General features: G+C 45.4%; 1 protein-coding gene across 1 annotated transcript in view; it reads left to right on the forward strand.

Moving 5' to 3' along the window:
* OBSCN (obscurin, cytoskeletal calmodulin and titin-interacting RhoGEF) overlaps positions 1 to 26,154 on the forward strand; it is a 1,961,032-nt gene that overhangs the window by 1,603,897 nt on the left and 330,981 nt on the right. The window contains exon 118 of the mRNA XM_069211034.1: positions 9,540 to 9,662. Within this exon, the coding sequence (XP_069067135.1) occupies positions 9,540 to 9,662 (123 nt within the window). The remainder of the gene's footprint in view (positions 1 to 9,539; positions 9,663 to 26,154) is intronic.

The following is a 26,154-nucleotide window of genomic DNA, read 5'->3' on the forward strand; positions in this document are numbered from 1 at the left end:
GACCAACCAAATTGCTCATTGAGAGTGCACCCTAGGTATTCAAATGTACGAAGTCTCTCCATGGGGACACCATTAAGAGCAGGATGTGGACGATTCGTGCAACAGGGATTCAAAACCATATACTTGGTTTTACTGAAATGGATCTCTAGCCCTCTCTTCCAGCAGAAGAAACCAAACCTGTCCAGCAGATTTTGGATTCCCCTGTGGGATTTTAAGACCAATAAGGTGTCGCCCGCGAATAGGAACGCCGGTACCTTCCTGTTGTCCAGGCTCAGGGCATCATGCTTCCACAACTCAAGATGAGCCAAAAATCATTAATATATAATAAAAACAGGGCCGGGCTTGAAAACATCCTGGCCTTACTCCCCGAGTAACTGTACTAGGCGCTGTCAGCTCCCCCAAGGACCCACTTCAAACCTGAGCATAGTTATTCAAATGAACCCTACTGATAACATGTACGAGATATTTAGGAGCTCCCATGTCAGTCAAGACTTTCCAAAGGGCGTCCCTTGGGACAAGGTTGAAAGCTGACTGGAGGTTGACCAAGACTCTGTAAAGGCGACCACCCCCATAGCAACATACTTCCAGTAAATTAATTGCAGTCTAAATACTTGGTTGATAGTACTAGTCCCCACCCTAAACCTGGCTTGCAAGGGGGTGAACAAATCCACATCATCAATCCAATCATGTAATCTGCCCAGCAGGATCCGGTTAAAGAGCGTCTGTAAACTGTTGATAAGGCTGATTGGCCAATAGTTAGAAGGGAGGAACCTTAAACCTTTCTTAAAGATCAGAATGATCTAATTTGTATCCCATCCATAATGCTATTAAAATACAGGGCAAAATAGTGGATCCAAAAGACCTTGCCGGTTTAAAAAAATCCCGAAGTACCTTGTCCAACCCTGGCGCTTTCCCTGGGGTAATCCAGTCTATTACATTAACAACTTCACTGACAGTGATGAGGCTAATATTGCAGTCAACCTCTCTAGATAAGGCCGCCCCATGCAGAACACTGTCCACTCGACTATCCCCTACTGGTTCTGGGACACACTCATGATGGGGCACAACCACACTTTCTAGGGCTTGTCTCTCCTCCATTTCACATTCATGGTTTTCCACCCCCCTCCACACTCCTCCCCATGTCGCAAATACTCAACCAAAGCAGCAGCAGTAAATATTGCAAGTCATTGGAGCAGCAGAGTGCGGGCACCTAACCCCCATCAGTATCTGCCAAAAGGAACCGTTGTCTTTCCCTTTAACTACGTACTCTTGTTTGGCCTTTACTATTGTAGCTTCATTGATGGCCCTGGCTTCCTGTATTAGGGCTGTGATCCCACCTTTGATAGCAACTGTCAGGGCATGTGTTGCTAGCCTGCAAGCCCTAGTATACCATAAAGTGACCTTGGCCCTTTTGGGGAGAGCCCTAGACTCCACCATAAAAGTCTCCTTTAAGAAGCGAAATATTGAATTGTGAATGGCAGTTTAACACTCCCTTGAGGCAGCTACTAGAGAGTTCCTGCCCAAGGGAAGACCCAACACAGCTTCCAAGGCAATGGAAAGCACCTTATACATCTGCATCTGAATGGCTGGAGCGGCAGCAATGACACCCCATTTCAACCTGCAACATTTATCAGAACATGTAGGCCACCTGTCAAATGCTTCATTATTATCAGAAAGAATGTTAGGACCCAGTGGGCTCAAGATAAGGTCCAAATCTTTGTGGTTGCTGCCTGCTGCGGAATCACCTCCATATCTACTACTTACAGCCACAACCTAATCTCCATCAATATATAGTCAATGCGACTACTGCCTTCCTTCCGATTAAAGATGTCCCTCCCCTCTGATGGTGTTCTTCCATTTCAGGCTCTCAGACCATTGTTGAGAGCAAAGGCATTGAACTGCAGGGAAGCAGTGCACCATTTCCTAATGGATGGGAAATAAGCCCTGGCACCCACATGTCATCCTGTTCCCCACTAAGGATATCAGTGGCAATGCCAATGGGTTCAAAATTACAATTAAAATCGCTCACCATGACTCTGTAAGAGCCAGCAGAAAGCGGTGACAAATGGGCATTAATTAGGCCAGTGGTGGCTAGATAGGCCTTAGTACCTTTAGGCCTACTATCCACATATAAAAATAACAAAATCCCAGAATCAAATTGCAACATAACACACAATATATCAGGAGAACCAAGATCAATTGCTTTAGAAGTACAGGTCATTGTAGTTTTGATCCAAATGGCAGGGCCCCCCGATGGCCGGCCTTTCCCAGATGAAAATGCTGGTGGTCAAAACTAGCAAACCCGGATCAAAATTGTGGCGTAGCATCCCGTGTCTCCCAGAACATGCTAGATGTGAATTTGGTCCACAAAGTTACACTAGTCTGGACAGGCAGGTTTGTTCATAATGCCAGCAAGATTCCAGGAGGCAAGCTTGGTTTAGATGTTGGCGTTAGTCAGAGAATTACTACTGGTAGACATGCAAGGAGCAACAGACGCAAACAATTGAAGGCCAACAACTGTGGAGTATCGCAACATATTGCCAATATCAGGGGAACCATGAGCATCAAGGGTTGAATGTGGGAAACAATCAACTGCATGAGGTAACGGTGCATCAGTACTAATTTCATCTTCCAATAGCCCCTGCCTGGCTAGTCGCCCTACACTGATCCAGGAGAGGAGGGAATCAGTTCTTGGCATCCAGCCCTGAAAGTGGTAGATATCTATTACAAGTAGGCACAGAAAAATTTCCTAAATCCTCAGCTCGGTAGCATGATATCCTGCTCCCACGTAACTGGCTAGGGGGAGTAGGTCTATAAAAATAATATGGGGGAACAATGCTGGCAGCTGCTACTAGGTTACCAGGACTGCTACCAGATTCAATTGAACGAAGAGCCAAACCCGGGTATCTACAATTTATTACCAAGCAATCCCCTTCTATCGATTTAGCCGATTGACCAATTCACCTGATTCTCCTCACCAATAGTATATTATCATACTCTGAAATGTTTAAATCCGTTTTCTGTGCAAGGTAATGGCAAACTTTAGTTTTGAGATCCAGGAGTGAGTCATCCTTATTAGGAGGAAGTGGCAATACTCCACCCAGGACTTCCACATACGGACATCAGTCCGGTAGCAGGTTCAAACACAGCTGGATGTGTGTAATATGATGCTATGTTTGCTCCTGGAGAAGGGGTCTATTTGTACAATTAGCCCTATCTTTCCCTTTCTACCATTGACCAAATTTACCACCGCTTGTTGTGGACATAGATGTTACCCCCAGAGCTGCAGTGGGCATAGTAGCAATGGGAACATATATTTCAAAAGGCAAAAAGTACCTCTTCTCTGCATTGCAGTTAGTGTTGATGTAGTTGGCCTCATCGTTGAAAGATACTCCATGGGATTGTGTGGGTGCTGGGGGATCCAGTAGAAGATTTAGCTTGCAAGATAGTTCCTGGATGGCCCTTCCAGAGAGCATATCCTGTCCACTAGAGGAGCAATTGAAGCTGTCACAATAGTTTTAAAACAATCCATAGCGCTTTCCCAATCCAATTTCAGCGCCTCACCTCTCTCACCATAGTTAAAAATTAGTGATGACTCAGCCTGCAATGGGCTCGGGCCTTTTGCCTTACATGAGTTAGTAGAGGAATGAGCGATGGACCTCTACTTCTTGGTTTGGCCAGGGATAGGTTCTTGCTTGGTTTTCCTCTTATACTTAGCTGACAGTTCACAAAAGCTAGTGCTCAGAGACACATCTATAGTGGGCACCCATCTGTTGTCACCAGGTGTGCTTGTGTAATGGCCTCAAATGTGGATGAACTACAACAGCTTGCGGTGGCCATCTTGGTAGTACTTAACTGTGGTAATACTGCTCTCTCTAAGAGAGTGCTGGGCCCCACTATATCAAAGGACAGGCTCCTCTCCGCCAGATCTATTTCCTTGGCAACTACACTAACCTCTCAAGCCAGGAATAAATCTAATGTTGTGCCAATTTTTGGTTTGGCAATGTCAGTCTCCTTCCCCCAGGCCAGTTTGCGATTGCCCATGTTTTCTTGACCAGATAACATCAATGGGGACAATCCCTATGACCAAGATAGTACAGTCAGAGCACACTCACCAAAAGTAATGTGGAGCAACAGCCAGAGGAGCCACGAAGGGTGCCCAGCCCAGCCTCTTCTCGGCGAAAATGGGCAAAGACGGCCCTTATTAGCCTGGTCTTCGCCGGGGTACACGCCTAGGTGCGTCCCAAGCGCGTCCTGCGTGTAGAGATTCAGGTCATGCTTTCAAGCGCATTCAGTATGGCCTCGCCCATGCGGGCGGGGAACCGCTTACAAAGAAGAGCAGAGTGGGCTAGATTCAATCACATCTCCTTTGGTCTTCATCTACTAAGAAAGAAAAACAACATTATGAACAAAACCATGAATTTTAAGGTATTAAGATGACTTAATTCTTGGGAAACATATACCCTCATCTATAGCTGGTCCAGTCTTAGGCTAGCGGACACGGGGTAACCTAGTAGAAAATATGACACCTTTGACAACCTTTGTGCTTTCATTTATGCATGTGAACAAACTGGGATTTCAAACTTTGGACATATTTATTGGGCCATCTTTATTATTGTGTGTACTCTGAGCATATCATATATCCTTTCCACCAGCCTTAACGTCCATGTTGTAATACTCGTGATTCAGGCCAAGTAAGAAGGTCTGAAAGAAGTCTAATGATGAGCCTAGAAAAACTTGTGTGAGAATGTAGTAATATACTTAAAACCAAAGATTGATAACTCTAGAAGTATTGATCTATTCTCTTTTGTATACTCATGTTCTAGATACCCTGATCTTTAATCCTACCTTAGTGACAGAAAGCAGATTCCTTCTTTGGACGTGACCCACATCCTTCAAGCCACATCCAGGAGAGTAGTCCCACTATGCCTGCTGATTTCTTCTTCCAAGGTTCTCTGTTGTCCTGCCTGATTTCCTAGTGGAGGTCAGGATGCCAGCTAGCCTGACTCTTGAGGAGCAGTTTCCAAACTTGGATGGTCATTTTGAACATGGCGGTCTGGACCGCCATGCCGGCGGTGGCGGTAATTACCGCCGACGGCATGGTGGTCCAGACCGCCATATTTAGAACCCACCAAAATCCCAGGGCGGAAAACACCGCCACCGCCAGTGTTAAGGCTGGCTGTGGGTGTGTTTTCTTATCCGCCAGGGCAGCGCTGCAAGCAGCGCTGCCCTACGGATAATGACACCCATTCCGCCAGACTTTCCCTGGCGGTTTACACCGCCAGGGTAAGGCTGGCGGAATGGGTGCCCTGGGGCCCCCCCAGGGGGCACCTGCACTGCCCATGCCCTTTGCATGGGCAGTGCAGGGGACCCCGTGCAGGCCCCCGTCGCGCATGTCACCACCCAATTTACGGGCAGTGACATGCCCGACGGGTGCTGCTGCACCCGCCGCACACCAACATTGGCGGCGGCTCCTAATGGAGCCGCCCTCAATGTTGCGGCTGTGTTCCCCGCCAGGACGGCGGGCGGAGACACTGTATCTGCCCGCCGGCCTGGCGGGGAACACATCATACGGCCGGCGGGTTTTCAAGGGGGCTGGCAGTCGATGAAAAGACTGCCAGCGTTCAAAATGAGCACCTTAGTCACAGGAGAAAGTAGAACTAAAGACTTAGGGCTGTATTACAAGTGACATAGGATATAATGCATTTGTAATACAGCATATGAAATATATGGAATGTTGGTGGGGGAGTATGCTGTCTGCTGAAATCTAAATCAGGCCTCCAGTCCTCTCCCAAGCAGACAGCAGCATTTTTTTCCTCGTTCCTGTCTACTTCCAAGTGCTGTTTTGTTTCAAAGTCTCTGACATAGCATCCTTTCCTTTACTAGTCAAGATAGTAATTGGTAATGGGTATACGTCTAGTCTAAGAGAGTCTGCAAATGGAGTTAATCTCTATTTTGTATCACTTACTTAAACTTTACCACCAAACAATCCGGAAAGTGTTATCCTTGGGGGTTTTCACAGATGATAGAAGTCCAGCTTACCTGTCAAAGCTCTTCCAGCCTCTTCCAGGGCTGCACAATTAAAAAGAATTAAAGTGAGGTGTCTCTCTCTCTACACAAGCGGAAATCCTACTGGCTATGGCTGCAAGGCACCTCCTTGGGTAATAGGAGCCACACTTCCTTTAAGAATGTTGTGAGGAATGGGGTGTATTACTTGGTATGGTTGTGCGGTCTCACTATGTAATACACTTACTAACTCCTTTAGGACAAGCAGATTTCGGTTATCAAACCTTCAGCTCAACCCTGGATATCTGTGGCTTTGAGCAGCAAGTCTTACATAAAGGAACAAATGTAAAGCATTTGATCACCACCAACATAATTGAAGAGGAAATCAACAAAACCCTCAGGAAATCCGATCCGACACCAATTTAAAAAATAGACTGTATTTTTATGTATTTTTAGACACCACAATGGAAAAGATTCACTGGAGGATTCCAGATATATCGGATTTTCAAAGTATAGTAAATCACAGGATTTCACTCATTCACACCCAAGTATTGGCAAATTCAACCAATTTGACACTTGGAAACTTTTTCACTAAAAAGTTCCATCAATCAATTAGACACTGTCTGGCTAATCACCCACGGTGTCTCAGGGGGCTTTTGCGGACAGGCTGCTCACTCAAAGAGTCAGGTCTTGAGACCCTCCCTGAACTGCTTCAGCAAGGCGGCCTGTCTGAGGTTGAGTGGGAGCAAGTTCCATGTCTGCGAGTTAAGAGAAGGATCTGCCTCCAGCTGTGCTCTTCCTGATTCTGGGGATGGTGGTGAGGGCAAGTTGGGAGTCTCGGAGCAGGGTGTGGAAGAATGACAATGAGACGGCGTTGACTTGACCAGTCATGGAAAGCGCGGAGTCCAGGATAATGCCCATGTTGCACCATATTCGGTGAGGGTGGAGGCATTTCCTATGACAGTTGGCCACCAGGAGTCATCCCATGTGGAGGGGGTGGAGCTGAGTACTAGGATCACTGTCTTGTTGAAGTTGAGATTAAGGCGGCTGGTTTCCATCCAGGCGGTGACTGCTTTCATTCCGTTATCGAAATTTCTCTTGGTTGTTGATGGGTCGTCGGTCAAGGAGAGGATCAGTGGTCCCAATGCAAGGGATGAAGGCTGCTGAATATGCTCAAGGATGCTGTGACTGTGATATGGCTGACAAGAGTCTTCCTGCGCCTACTCTTTTGTCCACGAAGGGGGTGAGCGGTCCAGATCACAGGGTTAAGGTCCCTCGTAGTTCTCTTGGTGCTAGTAAAAGTTGGTCACAGCCAAATCCTTCCCTGGGTGATAACTCATCTTCTGGGTGACCAAGCTGCACTCCAGTGGCTTTCCCGGGCTCAGCAAACTCAGGTGCCCTCAGAGTAAGATGCCATTGGTAGCCAATGGGATACCAGGTTCCCTCCCTCCTGATGACCACTTCCTGCCAAGAGTGGCATGCGGCTATTCCAGGATGTACTATTCTGCCCACTCCCAACATGGCAGAACACCTCTCTGTGTCCTTTCAGAACTCCCTAGATCAACCCAGAGGAGCAGCTACCAAGGGGGCCACATGCCCATGGAAAATCGGTTTGACAGATGGCTTTCTCTTCCATTTCCATAGTGCCAGCCTGTCTGCCTAAACAATAAAGCAGCGCCTCTCTCAATGTTCTGCATTTTCTCTTCAAAGGAGGCTTCCCCTATAAAGGTAGTCTTTTGGTTAACACAAGTGTGGCTTCCTGCAGGATGGAGGTAACACCTCTCTCCCGTGTAGGTCTATATTGTCTCCTGTCCTGAGTGTCTTTAGGGCATCTCCCTAAGAGGACAGAAAGCTGTGGGCAGGACAGACCCCCTAATACACTAGTAAACAGTCACTGGAAACTTTGGGTCAATAAAGTGGCATTTTCTTAAGTTGCACTATGCTCACCAGTGACATTAAATTTGATGTAACATCACATCAGATTTACTACACTGATCCTTTTGATACCTTACAGTACCATCTTTAGTAGTCCCAGTCAAAAGTTAGCAGGCTGAGGAGTCAGCCTGTAACTTTGTTCTTAGTAATGGGACTAATAACCTTTCCACAGTAAAAACAACAATTTAGCGGTTTTGCAGTTCGAACATGGAAAAGTACATGTTCCACTTTTTAACATACAGCACCCTGTCCTAAAGCTCATTACCTTAGGGGTGACTTACATATATTTATTTTAGTTTAAAAGAAAGTTGATTTTGGTTCCCATATTCAACATTAAGATCACTAGAAGCACATACCAGTTGCGCATTGACAGTATTCACTATAGAATACTAGATAAAGATTAAGGGGGCGATTTAACTTTGGGCAGTTGTCTCATCCTCCGTCAGGGTGACGGAATAAATACTTGATCGCCCTGGCAGAGATGCAGACCAGAAAATTTGGAAATATCCGTCGGACAGGTGGACATATCAGGCATTGACTGGAACCACCATGAAGGCAGTTCCTCCAATGCATTGTTACTTTGCTGGACGACTTTGTCAAACATGATGGAGCCCTATGGTAAAGTTATTATATTTTTTATTTTCAAAAGGAAAATTGTAATCATGATTACATCAGTTAGCTTTAAACAGTCACAGCAAGCCACTTATCAGGGGGTTTAACCTAAATAGCTTCGATGTATTAAGGGGCAGAACCTAAAATCTGAATACCACACTCCAAACAGTAATCACAACAACGGGCGAGAACTGTGTCTTTTTAAAAAATTAAACACATTTATGTGATTAATTGTAAAAAAGTGTCCCAGTTCAGCATACAATGACTGTCCCAACAACTGCCTGTTAAAGACTCATATATTCACAAAAGTGACTCTTTTCCAAAGTATTTTAACTATGGCAGTAGTTATCAGAGCAGTTTGCGCCTCCTTTATAATAAGGTGCCAACAAAGGGCAAAACACAAACACTACTCTTTTTGGAAAAAGGGTATGTAGCCCCGCAGCACCATCTGTGTGGTCGGCCTTTAGAGGGTGGGAGATCTGTTACATTTCATGTTACTTGTGATTTTCATTTTGTTGATAGGGTGAAAATGCTTTAATCTTTCTCGCTTTTGGGATATGTACAATACAATAAAAGGCAACACGCACTGCAATAAACTAGGCAGGGACAGAGCTATTTAAATCTGTTATATTTAAAGCTGCTCTGTTAAAACTTTATGCATACAATCAGTTGGTGCATCTGTGATAACATTAACGCTGGGATTTGTGTAATTTGTGCTGTGATAAATAATAAACTAGAGGCCTGAAGTGAATACATAACTTAACTGTATTGTAGTACAAATAACGAACGTTTTGATGACTTGTTGAATTTCTGTTGGTCTTTAGAAAAATATTTCTTTTAATTACTTGCATTTTTCCTTTCAATATCTCAAAGAGTTCACCATAAATAAAACTGAAAAATTGGAGTGCATGTTTGTACCTCTAGTGTTATTCATTAACAATACTCCAGTGCTTCAATGACACTATTGATTTTGACTTCCATGACAGAGATCCTTTGCTCCCCTACCAGTCCAGACATTGCCCAGGTACATGAAGATGGAGCTCTTGTAATCTGGAAACCAGTAGAATCCATCCACCCAGTGACATACACTCTGCAGTGCAGAAAGGAAGGTAACCATCATCACTGTACTAATTTGGGGAGTCATTTAGTCCGTAGGGGTGTAATTAAGTGAAATGTGGAAAAATGTGTGACATTTGGCATAATTATGCGAAATGCAAATATGACTTTTAGCTTTATTTTTCAGTGTGAAATGCAACCTCATATTTATTTTGGATACATGGACACATTTCCCTTTAAAAAAAAGCCTCCCGTCTGTTAATTTGTGTGGTTCCTGTACTATAATTTTGTATTGAACACAGCATAATTACACAATGTGGCATAATGGAGTAATTTGGGGAATTTCATTTGAAAAGCATGTTAGAAATCGGGTTTCTGGTTGTCAGAGTATGCACACTGTTCAAGCAGGAAACACAATCCTAGTTAGGTACGTCAGGTAAACACTAAAAGATAATTTGTGCTCACCCTCTGGTAGCTTGGCACAGAGCAGTCAGGCCTATCTAAAGAGGCAATGTGTAAACTATTTTGTGCAACACAACAAACAGTAACACAATGAAAACACCACAAAAATACTCCACAACAGGTTAGAAAAATAGACAATAATATAAATAAATCAAGACCAAAATGACAAAAATCCAGTAGGTAGAATTTTTAACGAATAAAGAAAGTTCTAGTACTTCTATGCAGTAAGCACCAACAGGGTTTTCTGGTTGTGCTGGACCATTGCAAAGTCAACAGTTCAAGCCAACCACGATGGAGCACAGGCCGGGTACAAGAGTCACACAGGTCCAGTGCACAGAGTACCTTGATCATGGTCGCAACAGCGAGATGCGGGGTGCAGACCAGTAATGCGTCAGTGTCCGTCGCACTGTCGAAGTGATGCATTGATTTTCTTCACACATTGTTGAGATGAGTGAGTTCTGAAGATGAAGTGCTCAGCCGAGATGCATTGGTTTCAAAGTACCACCAGATTTCTCTGTGCAGTTGAAGGGATGCGTTGATCTCTCCAAGCCGCTGTGATGGCGATGTGTGGTTCTTAGTGTTGGGCTCTCAAGGCGATGCATTGGTTCCGAGAGCGATGCGCCTATTCTACTCCTGCAACAGAATTGATGTGCTGGTTCTACTCCAAACAGACTGGAGATGTGTCGATTTTCCTGGTGCAAGTACCTCGGTCCACTTCCAGTGAACCAGGCACAGGAGCAGGGGTAGAGACTTTGATGTCCCTGAGCAACAGGAGGCAAGCAAGCAAGATCTTGGAGATCTCTTCAGTTGCAAGGCAGAGTCCAGCTCACCCTCAGCAGGGTCAGAGAGCAGCAGGCAGCACAGCAGCACAGCAGAAAAACAGTCCTTCCAAGTAAGCAGTTCAGCAGAGTAACAGTCCTTGATGCAGCACAGCAATTCTTCTGACAGAGTACAGTTGTAGGTCCAGAAGTGTCTGATTTGGTGGGATCAGAGACTAAGGTGGTCATTATGTATATGGCAGTGTTGCCCGCCATGCCGGTGGTGGCAGGTAAAATCACCAGCCGGCATGGCGGGCCACAGCACCACATAAAGAACACCTTCAGGGGCGCCATGGGCAACTCTCACTCATCGCCAGGCTGCCTCCGTCAGGCAGCCTGGCGGTGGTCGGAATCATTATCCGACAGGGCGCGGTGTAGTGCCCCATCGCGCATGTCGGCGAGTGATATGCGCAACGGGTGCAGCTGCACCCGCCGCACAGAGGCATTGAATGGCCCAGAGGAATGTTCCTATTACCGCCGGCGGGGATCCGGGGACGCTGGCGTTCAGTGTTTTGACCGCCAGCATGAACATGGCGGTTTCGACCGCCGTGTTCATTGTGAGGGTCTAAGTACTTATACCCTGTTGTGCCTTTGAAGTGGGGGTTGTAGTAAGCTGGGTTCTGTTGTAGTACCCCCTACTTTTTTGCCTGGTGTTAGTAAGTTTTGGAATGTAATGTACTAGGATCCTGCTAACCAGGACCCCGGGGCCAGTGCTCTCTCCCCTAAATTTGGTTGCTAGTGAGCCTTCTTACACCTACAATTGGCATACTGGTGCACCCATGTAAGTCCTTAACATATGGTACCTAGGTACCCAGGGCATTGGTACACCAGTGTTCCCCCATGGGCTGCAGCATGTATTGTGCCACCCATGGGAGTCCATGAAGAATTTGTCTGCAGGTCTTTGTGAGAGGGTGTATGCACCCTTTGCACTGCTAAACCTGACCACTGCACTTACCATTATAAGTCACCCCTCTGGTAGTCCTTTCAGCCCAAGGGCAGGGTACATGTCTCTAAGTGTGAGGGTACCCTTGTAGAGCAGGGTGTCCCTACAGACCCCAGGCCAATTCCAGGACTCTGTAAGTGCGGGAAAGTCATTGTAAGGTATGTAGTAGACACTAGTCAACACGAGTGGTCCAAGTACATAATTGCATTTCCGAACCTAGGCATGTTAGAATCATGCAGCTACACCAATTTCAGTGTTAGTTGCATGATACTATGTGCTCTGGGGGTGTCAGGGAGACCAGATCCTCGGGGTCTGCACACGTTCCCAACATGTCCACCACTAGACAGCTCCAAAGCTCCAATAGAAATACCACAGAGCCTGAGAGAGGCCAAGTGGGGGGAAAAGGGTATTAGGTAGGGAACAGCTGGGAAGGAGACCTGTAGGAAGCAAGAGGTTAAACAACACAATATCAGGATATAATCACATTGACTTTCAATAGACTATGGTTCTAAGTGTTCTTATACTGTAATCATGAATAACCTAAGAAATGACTATAACTAGACCTCGAGAAGTCTAGGTACCTGGAAAAATCAAGAATGGGTTAATACAATGTTTCATATGAGCTTTATATGAAATACCACGTACTGTCTAGAAAACAAGAACCTTCTTGAATAATGTTTCAGAATAAACATTGCATTTTTACATGAGGACAAAGGCTATCTGAACATTCCCTGAAAACAACAGGAGCTGTACTAGGGACTTAATATGCACAAAGAATGTTGCACTTTTAATTAAGCATCTTCATAAAAAAATCCAAAGGCTCGGGATAAATGTGTGCACCTCAACAAACACAACACACCAAAGTTTTCAATGCCATGAAATGATCGCGCACACTGTTGAACTAAGAGCCAAGCGCTTTATACCAGGGTTGAATTGCGCACACTGTTGCCGATTCAAACAGGAATATGTAAATGCCATGAAATGATCGCGCACATGGTTGCCGATCTGGATGCCAAGATTTACATGAGAGAAATGAATTGCGCACTGTGCCGATTCAAACAAGAATATGCAAATGCCATGAAATGATTGCGCACACTGTGCCGCTCTGAACGTCAAGGTTTACCTGCTGGGAATGAATCGCGCACACTGCCGATTCAAACAAGAATATGCAAATGCCATGAAATGATCGCGCACACTGTTGCCGATCTGAACGTCATAGTTTACATGCTGGGAATTAATTGCGCACTCTGCCGAATCTAACAAGAATAATCAAATGCCATGAAAATGCCATGAAATGATCGCTCACACTGTTGCCGATCTGAACATCAAGGTTTACATGCTGGGAATGAATTACGCACTCTGCCGATTCGAACAAGAATATGCAAATGCCATGAAATGATCACGCACACTGTTGCTGATCTGAACGTCAAAGTTTACATGCTGGGAATGAATCGCGCACACTGCCGATTCGAACAAGAGTATGCAAATGCCATGAAATGATCGGGCACACTGTTGCCGATCTGAACGTCAAGGTTCACATGCTGGGAATGAATCGCGCACACTGCCGATTTGAACAAGAATATGCAAATGCCATGAAATGATCGCGCACACTGTTGCCGATCTGATCGTCAAGGTTTACATGCTGGGAATGAATCGCGCACACTGCCGATTCGAACAAGAATATGCAAATGCCATGAAATGATTGCGCACACTGGAAGTTTCACAACTAGGCACAAAACTCGAAAGTCTTTGAGAACAGGGTTGGGGGCCCAGCCCGACCTCCACCTTACCGCCCTGCTCAAGGATCACCAATATAATGAGGGGAGGCCTGGAACATCAAGGTAGGCCTCCGGAACAGGAGCTCAGCAAGTTGCTGCTGCTCTGCACCGGGACCTCTGAATAGTGAGCACGTGGAGCTGGGCTGGCTCCCTTATATAGAGTCTGGCCCAGCCCACAAACCACACCCAGTCATGCTGCAGGGAAAGCTTCTAGAAGGCCCTGGCAAGGGACCACACCCTAACACACTCAGTAAGCCTGCAGCAATACCTTGCAAATGAACAATTATTGCAAACATCATTAATAGTGTTTTTCAAGGTTAAAATCTGCAATGCAAAAGGTTAACATACTGCATATAAACACAATGCATGAATTATGCTCTTGCATAAAGACAGTTTTTTTGCATTTTGTCGCCCATAGAGCGCACCTGTCCTGATGTTGACAGCACTCCCCTCTCCCAAACGCGCTCTAGGGCCTGGTTTGCCTGGGTTAAGACGATGAAAATGTCTCATTAGTCGTGGAGCATGAATGTCAGATGCGGAGACCCATGAGTTGCTTTCAGGACCGTAACCTTTCCAAGAGATCAGATACCATAGGTTACGACCTCTAAGTTTGGAATCCAACACCTGTTTCACTTCGTATTCCAATTCCCCCTGTACTAGAACTGGAGCTGGTTGGGAGCGTACCTTCTGGAGTGCTTTTTTCAGGAGGAAGGTATGGAACACAGGATGAATACGTAGTGACCGGGGCAACTGCAGTTTATAGGTCACTGGATTAATTTGCTGGAGGATAGTGTAAGGACCTATGAATTTGGGATTAAACATGTGTTTTTTCTTGAAGTCAATATGTCTTTTAGAAAGCCACACTTTATCACCTGGTTGATACTGAGGTCCTTCACAATGTTTCTTGTCATAGTGCTTTTTGTTTAGCTTTTTTTAGATGCTGTTGAATCATTTTCTGGGTTTGGTGGAGTTGTTGAATGTTTTCCGACACAGCTGGTGTAAGAGAACTTTCTTGAGGAATCGTGATGGGCAAGGTATCAGGATGGTAGCCAAACAAGCCAGAAAAGGGTATGACACCAGTGGAGGTGTGAAACGAGTTATTGTAGGCTAGTTCAGCTAACCAGAGCATTGATGACCAGGAATGAAGTGCTTTCTCAGCGTAAGCACACAGGTATTGTTTCAATGTCTGATTCAGTCACTCAGTTTGGCCATCTGTTTGAGGATGATGGCTAGTAGATAGTGTGGATGTAACTTGAAGCGTTTTGCACCACGTTTTCCAGAAGTTGGAGGCAAATTGCGATCCTCAATCGTAGAGAATTATTCTCGGCAGCCCATGATAACGGACCACTCTATTCAGTAGAATGGTTGCCAGTTCACTGGAGGTGGGCAATTTCCTACAGGCACTGAAATGTCCATATTTCGTGAGACTATCTACCACCACAAGGATTACTGAGGACTGTTGAACAACTGGTAGACCTGTAATGAAGTCTAACGAGATGTGTTCCCAAGGTGGAAGTGGAGTTGGGAGCGGATGCAACAAACCTTTCAGTTTTTAATGACTTGTCTTGGTGCGACCACAGACTTCGCAGTTATTGACCATTGTTTTAACGTATTTTGTCAGAGTAGGCCACCAAAAATAGCATTGGATTAATTCAAGAGTTTTAGGAGTGCCTGGGTGACCTGCCGTAGGTATAACATGCAACCAATGAAATACCAACTCACGAAGCCTGGTAGTGGGCACGAACAAACGTGCGTCATGGAAAGGTAGTCCTTGCTTGATTGATCTCCTGGGTTCTGCTTGAGCCCATGCCTGCCATTTCTCAATGGTGAAGGAATTACAGATGTCTTCAAAGAAGTCTTCGGTCCTTATGATGCAGAGGACCTTGTCTGGTGCAATGACAGCTCTGGAAGGCTGGACTGTAGGTAACATGGTAGACACTTGGCGGGACAAGGCGTCTGCTTTGCGATTATCCTTACCAGGATGAAATGTTACCACAAAGTCGAACTCGGCAAAAAACAGCATCCAGTGTAATTGCCGGGTAGTCAAAAGTCTAGCTGAACTCATGAACTGGAGATTGCGATGATCAGTATATACTGTGATAGTGTACTTGGCACCCAACAAATGATGTCTCCACTCTTTAAAGGCATCACAGATCACCAGAAGCTCTTTCTCAGCAATGACATAGTTCTGTTCAGCTTCGTTCAGTTTTCGAGACATGTAAGCTACAGGATGAAGTTGGCCAGTGTCTTTACTTCGTTGTGACAAGACTGCACCAATTGCCACATCTGAGGCACCTGCTTCAACTATGAATGGATGATCCACATCAGGGTGAGTCAAGACTTGGGCAGTGGAAAAAACTTCTTTCAAAGTTGAAAAGGCTCTGTCAGCTTCTGGAGACCACACACATTTTTCTTTCTTTCTCAATAACTTGGTGATTGGCGCCACTGTCTGAGAGAAATGGTTTATAAACCTGTGATAAAAGTTTGCAAAACCCAGGAAGCACTGTCCATCTCGAACAGTCTTGGTGGGGGCCAATTGGATACTGCTTGAACTTTCTTTTCTGCCATGACCATACCTTGAGGGGTAAGGATAACCCCTAAAAACTCAACTGTGGTAACATGAAATTCACGCTTGGTTAGTTTGCAATCTAAATGATGCTTTCGCAGAGCTGTGAGAATCTTCTTGACACGTTGTACATGTTCGGCTTCATTGTCAGAGTAGATTAAAATATCATCGATATAGACTATGGCAGGACGTCATTCAGGAAAAATTGAAATGCTGCTGGAGCATTGCACAGTTCAAAGGGCATGACAGTGTATTCAAAGAGACCATATCTTGTCTTGAACGCAGTTTTCCATTCGTCACCTTCTCTCATTCTGACTAAATGGTAAGCACCTCGTAGATCGAGCTTAGTGTAAATTTTTGCTTATTTCACTTGATCCAACAAGACAGGAATCTAAGGCAAGGGGTATTTGTTCTTGACTGTGATCTTGTTCAACCCCTATAGTCAATACTGGTTCAAAGGTCCCCATTAGTCTTGGGGACAAAAAACAAAGAAGAGGCTGGAGGAGACTTGGAAGGGCGGATGAAGCCATTCTCTAAGAATTGATCTAGGTACTTTCGTAAGTGTTGATTTTCATGTTCTGACAGGGCGTACACACGACAGCTAGGGAGTATCGCACCTGGAGTTAGATCAATTTGGCAGTCATAAGGTCTATGAGGAGGCAAGGTTTCTGCTTATCTTTCATCGAACACATCATCATAGGATGAATACTGCCTAGGCAACTTTACTTCTTTCTCTGCTGCAGTGGCTATGTGAGAGTTGCAATTTTTGGCGACTCAAGGCTTCTGGAGACATTTCTCATTACATAAGGCGGAAGATAACACGACTTTCCGTTCTGCCCAGTTAATCTCAGGATTGTAATGAGTTAACCATGGTAAGCCAAGGATAAATCCATACTGAGGAGCATGGATAACGTCAAAGATGAACTTCTCTTCATGCTTGGTTCTTTGATCTCCCCCATCACAGATCACCAACAAGGGGACAGTCTGAAGAGTTACTGGGCCTCCAGTCAAGGGTTTTCCGTCTACTGCTTGTATTATCTCTAGAGTCTTTTTCTTTGTGCATAGGATCCCCCATGCGCGAACCAATTAGGCATCAACAAAGTTCCCGGTAGCCCCAGAATCTACAAGGGCATTCTTGAAATAGTTATTTTTCTTAACTTGAACCTTAATGCCCAGCTTGAGATGACTAGACTGTGAAGGGTCCACAGTGACACCCAAGAGCAACCCTTCTTTACATCTTGGGTGATCTAGTTTTCCAGCTCGACTTGTACATTGGCTGCAATTTTCTGGACAGGACCTCATTTGCTCTTTGGTTTGATTGGACAATCTTTGGCGAAGTGACCCTTGTGCCCGCAATAAAGACATTGTCCGTTCTTTTTACGTAGGTCCTTTTCGTCTTTGGTCAAAGGTCTCCTGATAGTTCTGATTACCATGGGTTCTGGAGTTCTCTCTTTCTGAGTTCTTGATTCTCTATGATCGTGAACACGGCAGGAATATTTCTCAGTCTTTTTGCGTGTTCCCCTTCATTCTGCAAGACGATGATCTAGTCTCAAAACAAGGTTTATTAGAGCTTGACAATCTATAGGCTGCTGATCTATCTGGGCAAGAATGTCCTTTAACTCATCCTTGAGTCCCTTGTAAAACAAGGCCGCTTGCTTTTCTTCAGGCCATGATGTCTCTCTGCTACCAGCCGATTAAAACTCGCTAAGTCGGAAACTAGATCTTGGTTACCTTGTCACAAGTCTAATAGTTCACGATCTGCCGACAATGTCACTGTTCTTCGATCAAACACTCGTTCAAACTCACGGACAAAATTTCTCCAATTGTAAAGCAGGGGACTGTCTTTACGCACAAGAGGGATTGCCCAGGTGGCTGCGTCCCCATCAGGTAAGATAACAAGAAGGCCACCCTGGATTGGGCATCAGGGAAAGTGTTTGGTCGGCAGGTAAAATGTAATTCCACTTGAACCAAGAAAGATTGCGCTTTCAGGGGGTCGCCTGAAAAACGTTCTGGAGGAGCCAGGGGGATAGCTGAGGGAACATTGAGGAAAATGTTCGTAGGAGGATTACCTCCCGAAGCTTGAGAAGGAGGACCAGGCCAAGACACACCCAAAGGACTTTGTTCCTTCTTTTCTACCCTTTCCTGCAACTGACTCACTCTCTCAGCTAAACTGGCTGCTATATCCTTTGATGACACTACCTCTGCTTGGAGCTGAGTGACAACTTTGACTAGCTCATCCAATGTGGCCATGCTGAGAGCACACGCAAACCAAGAGGATATTAAATTTGCGGGCTCACTATTCTGTCAGAGAGACCAGATCCTCGGGGTCTGCACACGTTCCCAACATGTCCACCACTAGACAGCTCCAAAGCTCTGATAGAAATACCACAGAGCCTGAGAGAGTCCAAGTGGGGGAAAAGGGGATTAGGTAGGGAACAGCTGGGAAGGAGACCTGTAGGAAGCAAGTAGTTAAACAACACAATATCAAGATATAATCACATTGACTTTCAATAGACTAATAGTTCTTGTACTGTAACCATGAATAACCTAAGAAATTACTATAACTAGACCTCGAGAAGTCTAGGTACCCGGAAAAATCCAGAATGGGTTAATACAATGTTTCATATGAGCTTTTCATGAAATACCACATACTGTCTAGAAAACAAGAACCTTCTTGAATAATGTTTCAGAATAAACATTGCATTTTTACATGAGGACAAAGGCTATCTGAACATTCCCTGAAAACAACAGGAACTGTACTAGGGACTTAATATGCACAAAGAATGTCACACTTTGAATTAAGCATCTTCATAGAAAATCCAAAGGATCTGGATAAATGCGTGCACCTCAACAAACACAACACACCAAAGTTTTCAATGCCATGAAATGATCGCGCACACTGTTGAACTAAGAGCCAAGCGCTTTATGCAAGGGTTGAATCGCGCACACTGTTGCCGATTCAAACAAGAATATGTAAATGCCATGAAATGATCGCGCACACGGTTGCCGATCTGAACATCAAGGTTTACATGCTGGGAATGAATCGCGCACACTGCTGATTCGAACAAGAATATGCAAATGCCATGAAATGATCTCACCCCCATGTCCAGCTCCTCCCCTAGGGAGGTGCACTAAGCTCTGTCAGGAGGCCACTTGATTCTGCCATCTTGAAAATAAGATGTGCAAAGGCCCCTGGGAGAACCAACTGGTGAGGCCAGGTACATGACGTTTGTGACCCTCTCCTCTGCTAGTTGGGTCACTGCAGAGAGTGACCAACCCCCTTTTAGAGATACTTAAGGGCTCCCTGGCGCGTGTGTCATCATATTCGTCAAGCAAGACTCATCAAGCAACTCTTTGCAAGACATCTTCTGCTTCTGGCCTCCAGAACCACTGCTGATCTTTGTTGGAATCAAACAAGTCTGCTTCTGGGGGGGAAGGCTCCAATTGCAACATTGTTTCACTGGATCCTGCAAGAAGTGTGCAACGTCCAAGGCTGTGCACCCTCCAGGGTCATAAGGACTCTGTTGGCACCAGGAGGCACAAAGGAATCTCCCTTGGAGGGAAGGAGTCACTCCTCTACATCCGGAGGTCACTCAAGACAAAGTCAACCAGTTGGTGGAGTCTGCTGTTCCTGGACATTCGAAGATCCTGCAACACAGATGGTGAGTCTGTGACCTCCTCTGGGTCCTGTCTGTCTTCTATCCAAGTTAAGAGACTGTGGGCCCTTGCTCTTGCTACTGGACTGGTGCCGCTGTGCACCTCGACTGTTGCTCTTGCCAAGGCTTGTAGACTCTTCCCTCAGGAGAACTCCAGGCTTCAAGAAGCCCCGGCCTCCAGCACTCTGCAAACTGAAGACCAGTTCCTGTCCTGCAACTCCTGCAACTCCTGCAATGTGGGACTTCTGCTTTGCTGGGCTAGTAAGGCCTCCTTGGGTCCAATGCAATGGGTGAGTTGCGGGGGCTCCGCTGACTTCTGTTGGCCTTCTTGTGTGCTGAGGGCCAGCTCTGACTCCTCCTCCAGAGTAGAGTCTCCAGGACCTTGCTGGTCCCAAAACCTTTGCAGCTTCTTCTGCAACTCCTTTTTGCACTTGCCAGTGCCTGTTCGCGATCTTGCCGGTCACAAGCCCTCCTGCAAACTGGCAATCATCGAGGGACAGCTCATAGGTGACTCCTGAGATCTTCCACGGCTCCTGGACTTCTTCTTCCACTGTCTTGCAGGAACTTCATCTTCAGGAGGGTGGTCATTGCCACCTGCACTACCTGGGTACCTCGAGGGTGCAGGACTCTGTCCCTTTCTTTTGCAGATTCTCCACATCAGGAATCCGTTGCTGGGTTCCTCCAGCCTAGTCCATGGGTCTTGACAGCAGCTGGACAATCCGAGGCATCCACAGTCTTTAGTGAGAATCCCTTCTCCCCTCTGCATCCGGGTCCCTGGTGTAGATATTTCTTTCTTCTGGGTATCTTGGGGTAGGAGCACTCTCCATCCATCCTGTTGCATGTTGGTTTCCTCCGAGTCCACTGGGAAGGGTCCTGAATGCCATAAACTCCAAGCACCACACTATGTATAAGTCCATGGGACAACTGGGTGGGTGACTGACTCACTCCTGGTTGCTGGGGTCACTTACTGTACTTACCTCTGGTGTTCCTAACTTCCCCAGCCTCTAGCTAACACCACATGCACCTTGGTTGGAGTCACTATTTCACATTCCACTTTCTTAGTATATGGCTTTGGCCCTCCCCTAGGGCCCTGTGTATTTTTATGCTATTTTCTGATGGTTATTTTATGGGTATATTGTGTATGATATCTCTAAAGGGAGATATACCAATGTCAGCTTAGTAGTAGTGCTGTAATAAAGTATCCTTTATTTCTGCAACACTTTTATTGTTCTTTCTTGTGAGTAAGTTACTGTCCAACTACTATAGAATTTCAAGGGCTTTACATTTCTCCTGGATAAGCTTTTGGTGCTCACCTCAGCTACCCCTGGAGAATGTCTGCTATCTGGACACCTATTCACCATCAGTAAGGGTTGCCTGGACTCAGTATAGGGTGCCACACCATAGGTGTACACCATAAACTGAGCCAGCCTCCTATTGGGGTGACTTCAAAGAGAAGGGTCTTTGAAGTGCACAGAGACCCTTTCTTCCCAGCTCTGGCTCCATACTGCCAGTAGTGGATAATCATCCCTGAGGACAGGTACTGCCTATTCAGGTGTATCATCCCCTCCCTTCCTTCCTGCCCAGGAAGAGCCATCAGCATGCATATGAGTGCTCAGACACACCTAACCTTTCTATGTTTGTGGCTGTCTAGAGGGAATGCACAAAGTTTAGGTGTCACCCACCCCAGATGTGTAATGGAGAAAGGCTGTAGGCACACAGAGCTGTAAGAGCAGAGAAATGTCCACTTTCTAAAAGTGGCATTTCTAAAATAGTAATGATAAATCCAACGTTACCAGTACAGAGGATTTATCACTATTATTCCAGTGATATGAAACTAGACATAGCTACTCCTTCTCAATCAAGAATTACAGCTTAAAAGTGTAATAAGGAATTCCCAAGGTTAATCTATGAAAGGAGTATGCCTAACAGTATTGAAAAACAAATGTAGGTGTTTTTCACTACTAGGACATGCAAAACTTAAAAGGACATGCCTGACCTTTTACATACATAGCACTCTGCCCTATGGGCTACCTAGCGCCTACCTTAAGGGTGGCCTATGTGTAATAAAAAGGGGAGTTTAAGGCTTGGCAAAGTGTATTAAATGCCACATCGAAATGGCAGGACAGCTGTACACACAGGCTCTGCAGTGGCAGACCTGAGACATGTTTAAAAGTCTACTTTTGTGGGTGGCACAAGCAATGCTGCAGGCCTACTAGTAGCATTTAATTTACAGGTCCTGGGTATATGGTATACCACCTTACATGCAACTGGCAAGTACATTAAATATGCCAATATAAATTTTTCTAGCTTTCGTGTAAAAAATGTTCAATTCTATTAAGGACACGGAGGCGAGGATTATGCTTCTCTTTCCATACGTTATTTTTACTCAGCAGCCAATCAAAAAACAAAAGGTTTAAATACCACATTTCTCATAACATCAAACAGTCACATGACCAACCATAGTGAGACCTCTAAATAAACGTGCTGACGTCATAAAACTTCCTCTTTCTTTTCAGAAATGCACCAAAAACAAGTGCAGACAAAACTGGAATTGTCAATAAAAAGAAACAGTCTTACTGAACAAGTCCTTGGAAATCCTATGTCGCAATTGCAATCAAGGCAAGAAAAAAAGTAATTGCAATATGACCAATAACTTTCCAATCCAGGACGGAGCCGCGGAATCCCAGATGATGTGGTCCAACTCCTTTAGCCGTTGAAAGGAACGACAGCCCATGAACAGACACCAACAACAAGGCAACTTCAAGAAACTTGTTTCTGCACGTTACCTGGGAGTACAATGAAAAAAAACCATAACAGCTATTCCCTAAACTCCCAAACAAAACAAAGGGTCGGGCATAACAAAATCTTAATACTTTAAATAATCATATAAATATCATACTTATACCTTACCTATTTGACAGGTGGGATAATCCTCGCCTCCATGTCCTTAATAGAATTGAAAATTCTTGACGCAAAGCTAGAAAATGTTAGATTGTATGTCAGGACCAGAGGCTCCAATTATGCTTGTTCAAAGCTGAGACACCACTATCAATGCCACATCCACTACAGGTTGGTAACAGAATGACTTAAAGGAAGATTCAGACAACCAATCCGCCACCTACATAATGTCTTCTAGACGAGACCCTAAACTAAAAGACTTGGATGCCATAGCACCCCTAACAGAATGTGCTCCAAAGACGGAAGTATCAATTCCCACTTCTGAAAGAAGCCAGCGTAGCCAGCGTAGCCATCTAGCCAAAGTGGCAGCAGAAACTGGTTTAAAAGGTTTTTGTAGAGCAATCAGCAATTGCCCCTCCAAGTCTGCACAAAATTCACTAGTGAAGGCCTCATAAGCTCTGAGGCATTGAACCACACATAATTTGTAATCTTGAGGAAATGCCGGGTAGGGAACAGCATTAATGTTAGTTTTGGTCCTCCTGGAAACTGTAAAGGTGACCCCCTCAGGAGAAAATCGACAACTTCTGAAATCCAAGGCGCGAATGTCTGAAACTCCATTGCAAGAAATCAAACATAGCAACATAGTCAATTTAGCCGACAGTTGCTTGCACAATAAGTATTTGTTATCTGGCCAAGATTTAGAAAACCATATAACTAGGTTCACGTCCCATAAAGAAGAATACTTCCCCTGAGGAGGTTTGGCCAAACAAATACCTCTCATTAATTTACTTACTAATGGATCCTTCCCAACAAGTTTACAATTGACAGAAACATGGCCCACAGAAATAGCTTATCTGTAATTGTTCACTGACCTATAAGCTAAACCAGATTCAACTAAGGATGATAAAACATTGATTATGGAACATACATCTGCTTCAGAGGTATCCAAACTATTCTTGTTACACCAGCAAACCCATCTCCTCCATGCCACAGCATATCGTTTATGGGTATTACTGGACCAGGCCTAGATAATAAAGGTGGAAGCTTGATCCGAAATGCCCGGCAATTTCCATCTATCCCTGAAACTTTCCATGCCACTAGTTTGAGCTGCTTCTACGAGATCAGAGGATGTGGAAGGCCTGTTGGATCTTGTAAAAGATTCAGAAGATGAAGTATCAGTCGAGGGAGGTTGCATGACATTTCTAGAAGCAGAGGAAACCATGGTTGAGCCCTCTTTAACTGTGTTACTAACACTACCTCAGTTTTCTGCCACTTCACCAGAGAGAAAACTCTGAGATCATGCCGAATGGCGGGAACGCATGACCCCTCTGGGGGAAATAATCCTGCAAAAATGCATCCATCACCAAAGCCTCCAGATCCGGACGCCAACTGAAAAAGGCCAAAATCTGACGATTGGTTTGGGAGGCAAACAGGTCCACTGAACAAGGACCCCAAATGCGATTGAGTGGTCCAAAAACTTTTGGGTGTAACCTCCAGTCGCCGAAGTCGGTTGACATAGCATACCGCCAAGACGTTGTCCTTCCTCAGCAGAATGCAACATTCTGATCTGACTGGTGAGATGCTCTTGGTGGCAAAGGAGGCCGCCAACAGCTCCAGGCAATTAATGTGAAGTTGGAGTTCGCCCTCCATCCAACGACCCCCCCGTGGAGAGAAGCCCACAGCTGGCGCCCCAACCCCACCTGCTGGCATCGGATTCCAGAACAACATCCCAAACATTGCCAAAAATCGCCCTGCCATTCCAGGCCTCCATGTGGTTCAACCACCAGTTCATTTCCAGCCTGGCATCCGCTGATAGCTGCACCTGGTCGGAATACGACAATCCCTTTCGTAGGTGTTGAATTTTGAGCCCTATAATGCAGGGGACCTGGGAAAATCGCCTGAATAGACGAGGCCAGGAGACCCACAATCCGAGCTACGGATCTCAACGATATTATCTGGTCTTGCAAGGCAGATCTCATTTCCTTCTTGACATTCTGAGTCTTCTGAGAGGGTAGGACTAACTGGACAACACCACGATCTGAAATCCCCAAAATTCCATCCGTTGTGAGGGAATCAGAGACGAGTTTGGCTGGTTAATGAGACAACCCAGTTCTTGCAATAGCTGGAATGTCCAAGACAAATGGAGAACCACAGTCTGTGGATCCTGGCCCATCAGGATTAAGTAGTCGAGATAGCCGATTAACGTGAGGCTCCTGGTGCGGAGAGTCTCTACTACTGGTCTCATCAGCTTGGTGAAACACCATGGGGCTGAAGAAAGACCGAACAGCAGGACTTTGTACTCGTAGCATTGCCCCTACCAAAAGAATTGAAAGAAGCGCCTGTGAGGATCGAAGATGGGGACCGAGAAATATGCATCTTTCAAATCCAGTCTCACCAGCCAGTCTCCTTCCTGTAATAGATCCCGCAGGAGATGGATACCGTCCATCTTGAAATGTCCGTAGACTATCCAAGAATTGAAGTTCTTCAAATTGAGAACTAAACGGGAATCCCCGCCTCTTTTCCTGACCAGGAAAACGTTGCTGATAAATCCCCCAGGATGAAGAGAGGAGAGACAATTGGTGTCTTTGCGAAGCAGTGAAATAATTTCCTCTGTGATGAGTTCTTGATCTTGCAGGGAAAAAATGTCTCCTGCGGGGGAGAGCCCTGAATTGGAGAGTTATAAAACTCTAGTTTGTATCCCTGTACTGACTCTAGGACCCTTGCGACTTGTGTAATGATTGCCCAGTTGTGTCTGAAAAACTGAATCCTCCCCCTAACACCACCTCTGAATAAGGTATAATCCTCACTTGAATATCCTGGGTCTTGGGCACCTTTCTGATACCCTCTTCCTCTAAGGAAGCACTGATTACCTCCTCTGGGTCTGGTGGGGTAGAAGGTCTGGTCTTGTTCATGCCAGGAGCCTCTAGACCTGTTGAAACCTTCACACTGGGAGCCCTGATAAAATCCGGCCTGATGAACGGGCTCTGAATTGTCCGACCCTTCCAAAAAGGGTATTGCAGAAGACTTTCTTTAATGACAAATGTGCCTTGTCTAACGTATTTTATGTGGCCGCGAACTTTGCCAAATCCTTGACGCACGAACCCCGAAATAACAGACCTTGTGCCACGGGACCTGATTCGGAGGAAGCCAGATCATTTAACTTTTGATCAATCTGCATGAGGATCAATCTTCTCCTTTCGATGGACATAGCCACTTTGGCATTGCCCAGTTGGCATACTGCATGTTGTGCCCAACCAATCAAAATGTCTGGATCATCTGACCTCCAGACTCCTTTGCCGGGAACCCCATTTCCAGTATTTTCGTTAAGGGTCCTGAAAGGTCAACAAGTTTATTCTAGCAGGATCGTCAGGCTCTGTCCACCACTTTAGCTTCCAGGTCTGGCCTGGGACATTCAGATTTAAGT

Source organism: Pleurodeles waltl, chromosome 10 (assembly GCF_031143425.1).
Source record: "Pleurodeles waltl isolate 20211129_DDA chromosome 10, aPleWal1.hap1.20221129, whole genome shotgun sequence".
Taxonomy (NCBI): Eukaryota; Metazoa; Chordata; class Amphibia; order Caudata; family Salamandridae; genus Pleurodeles; species Pleurodeles waltl.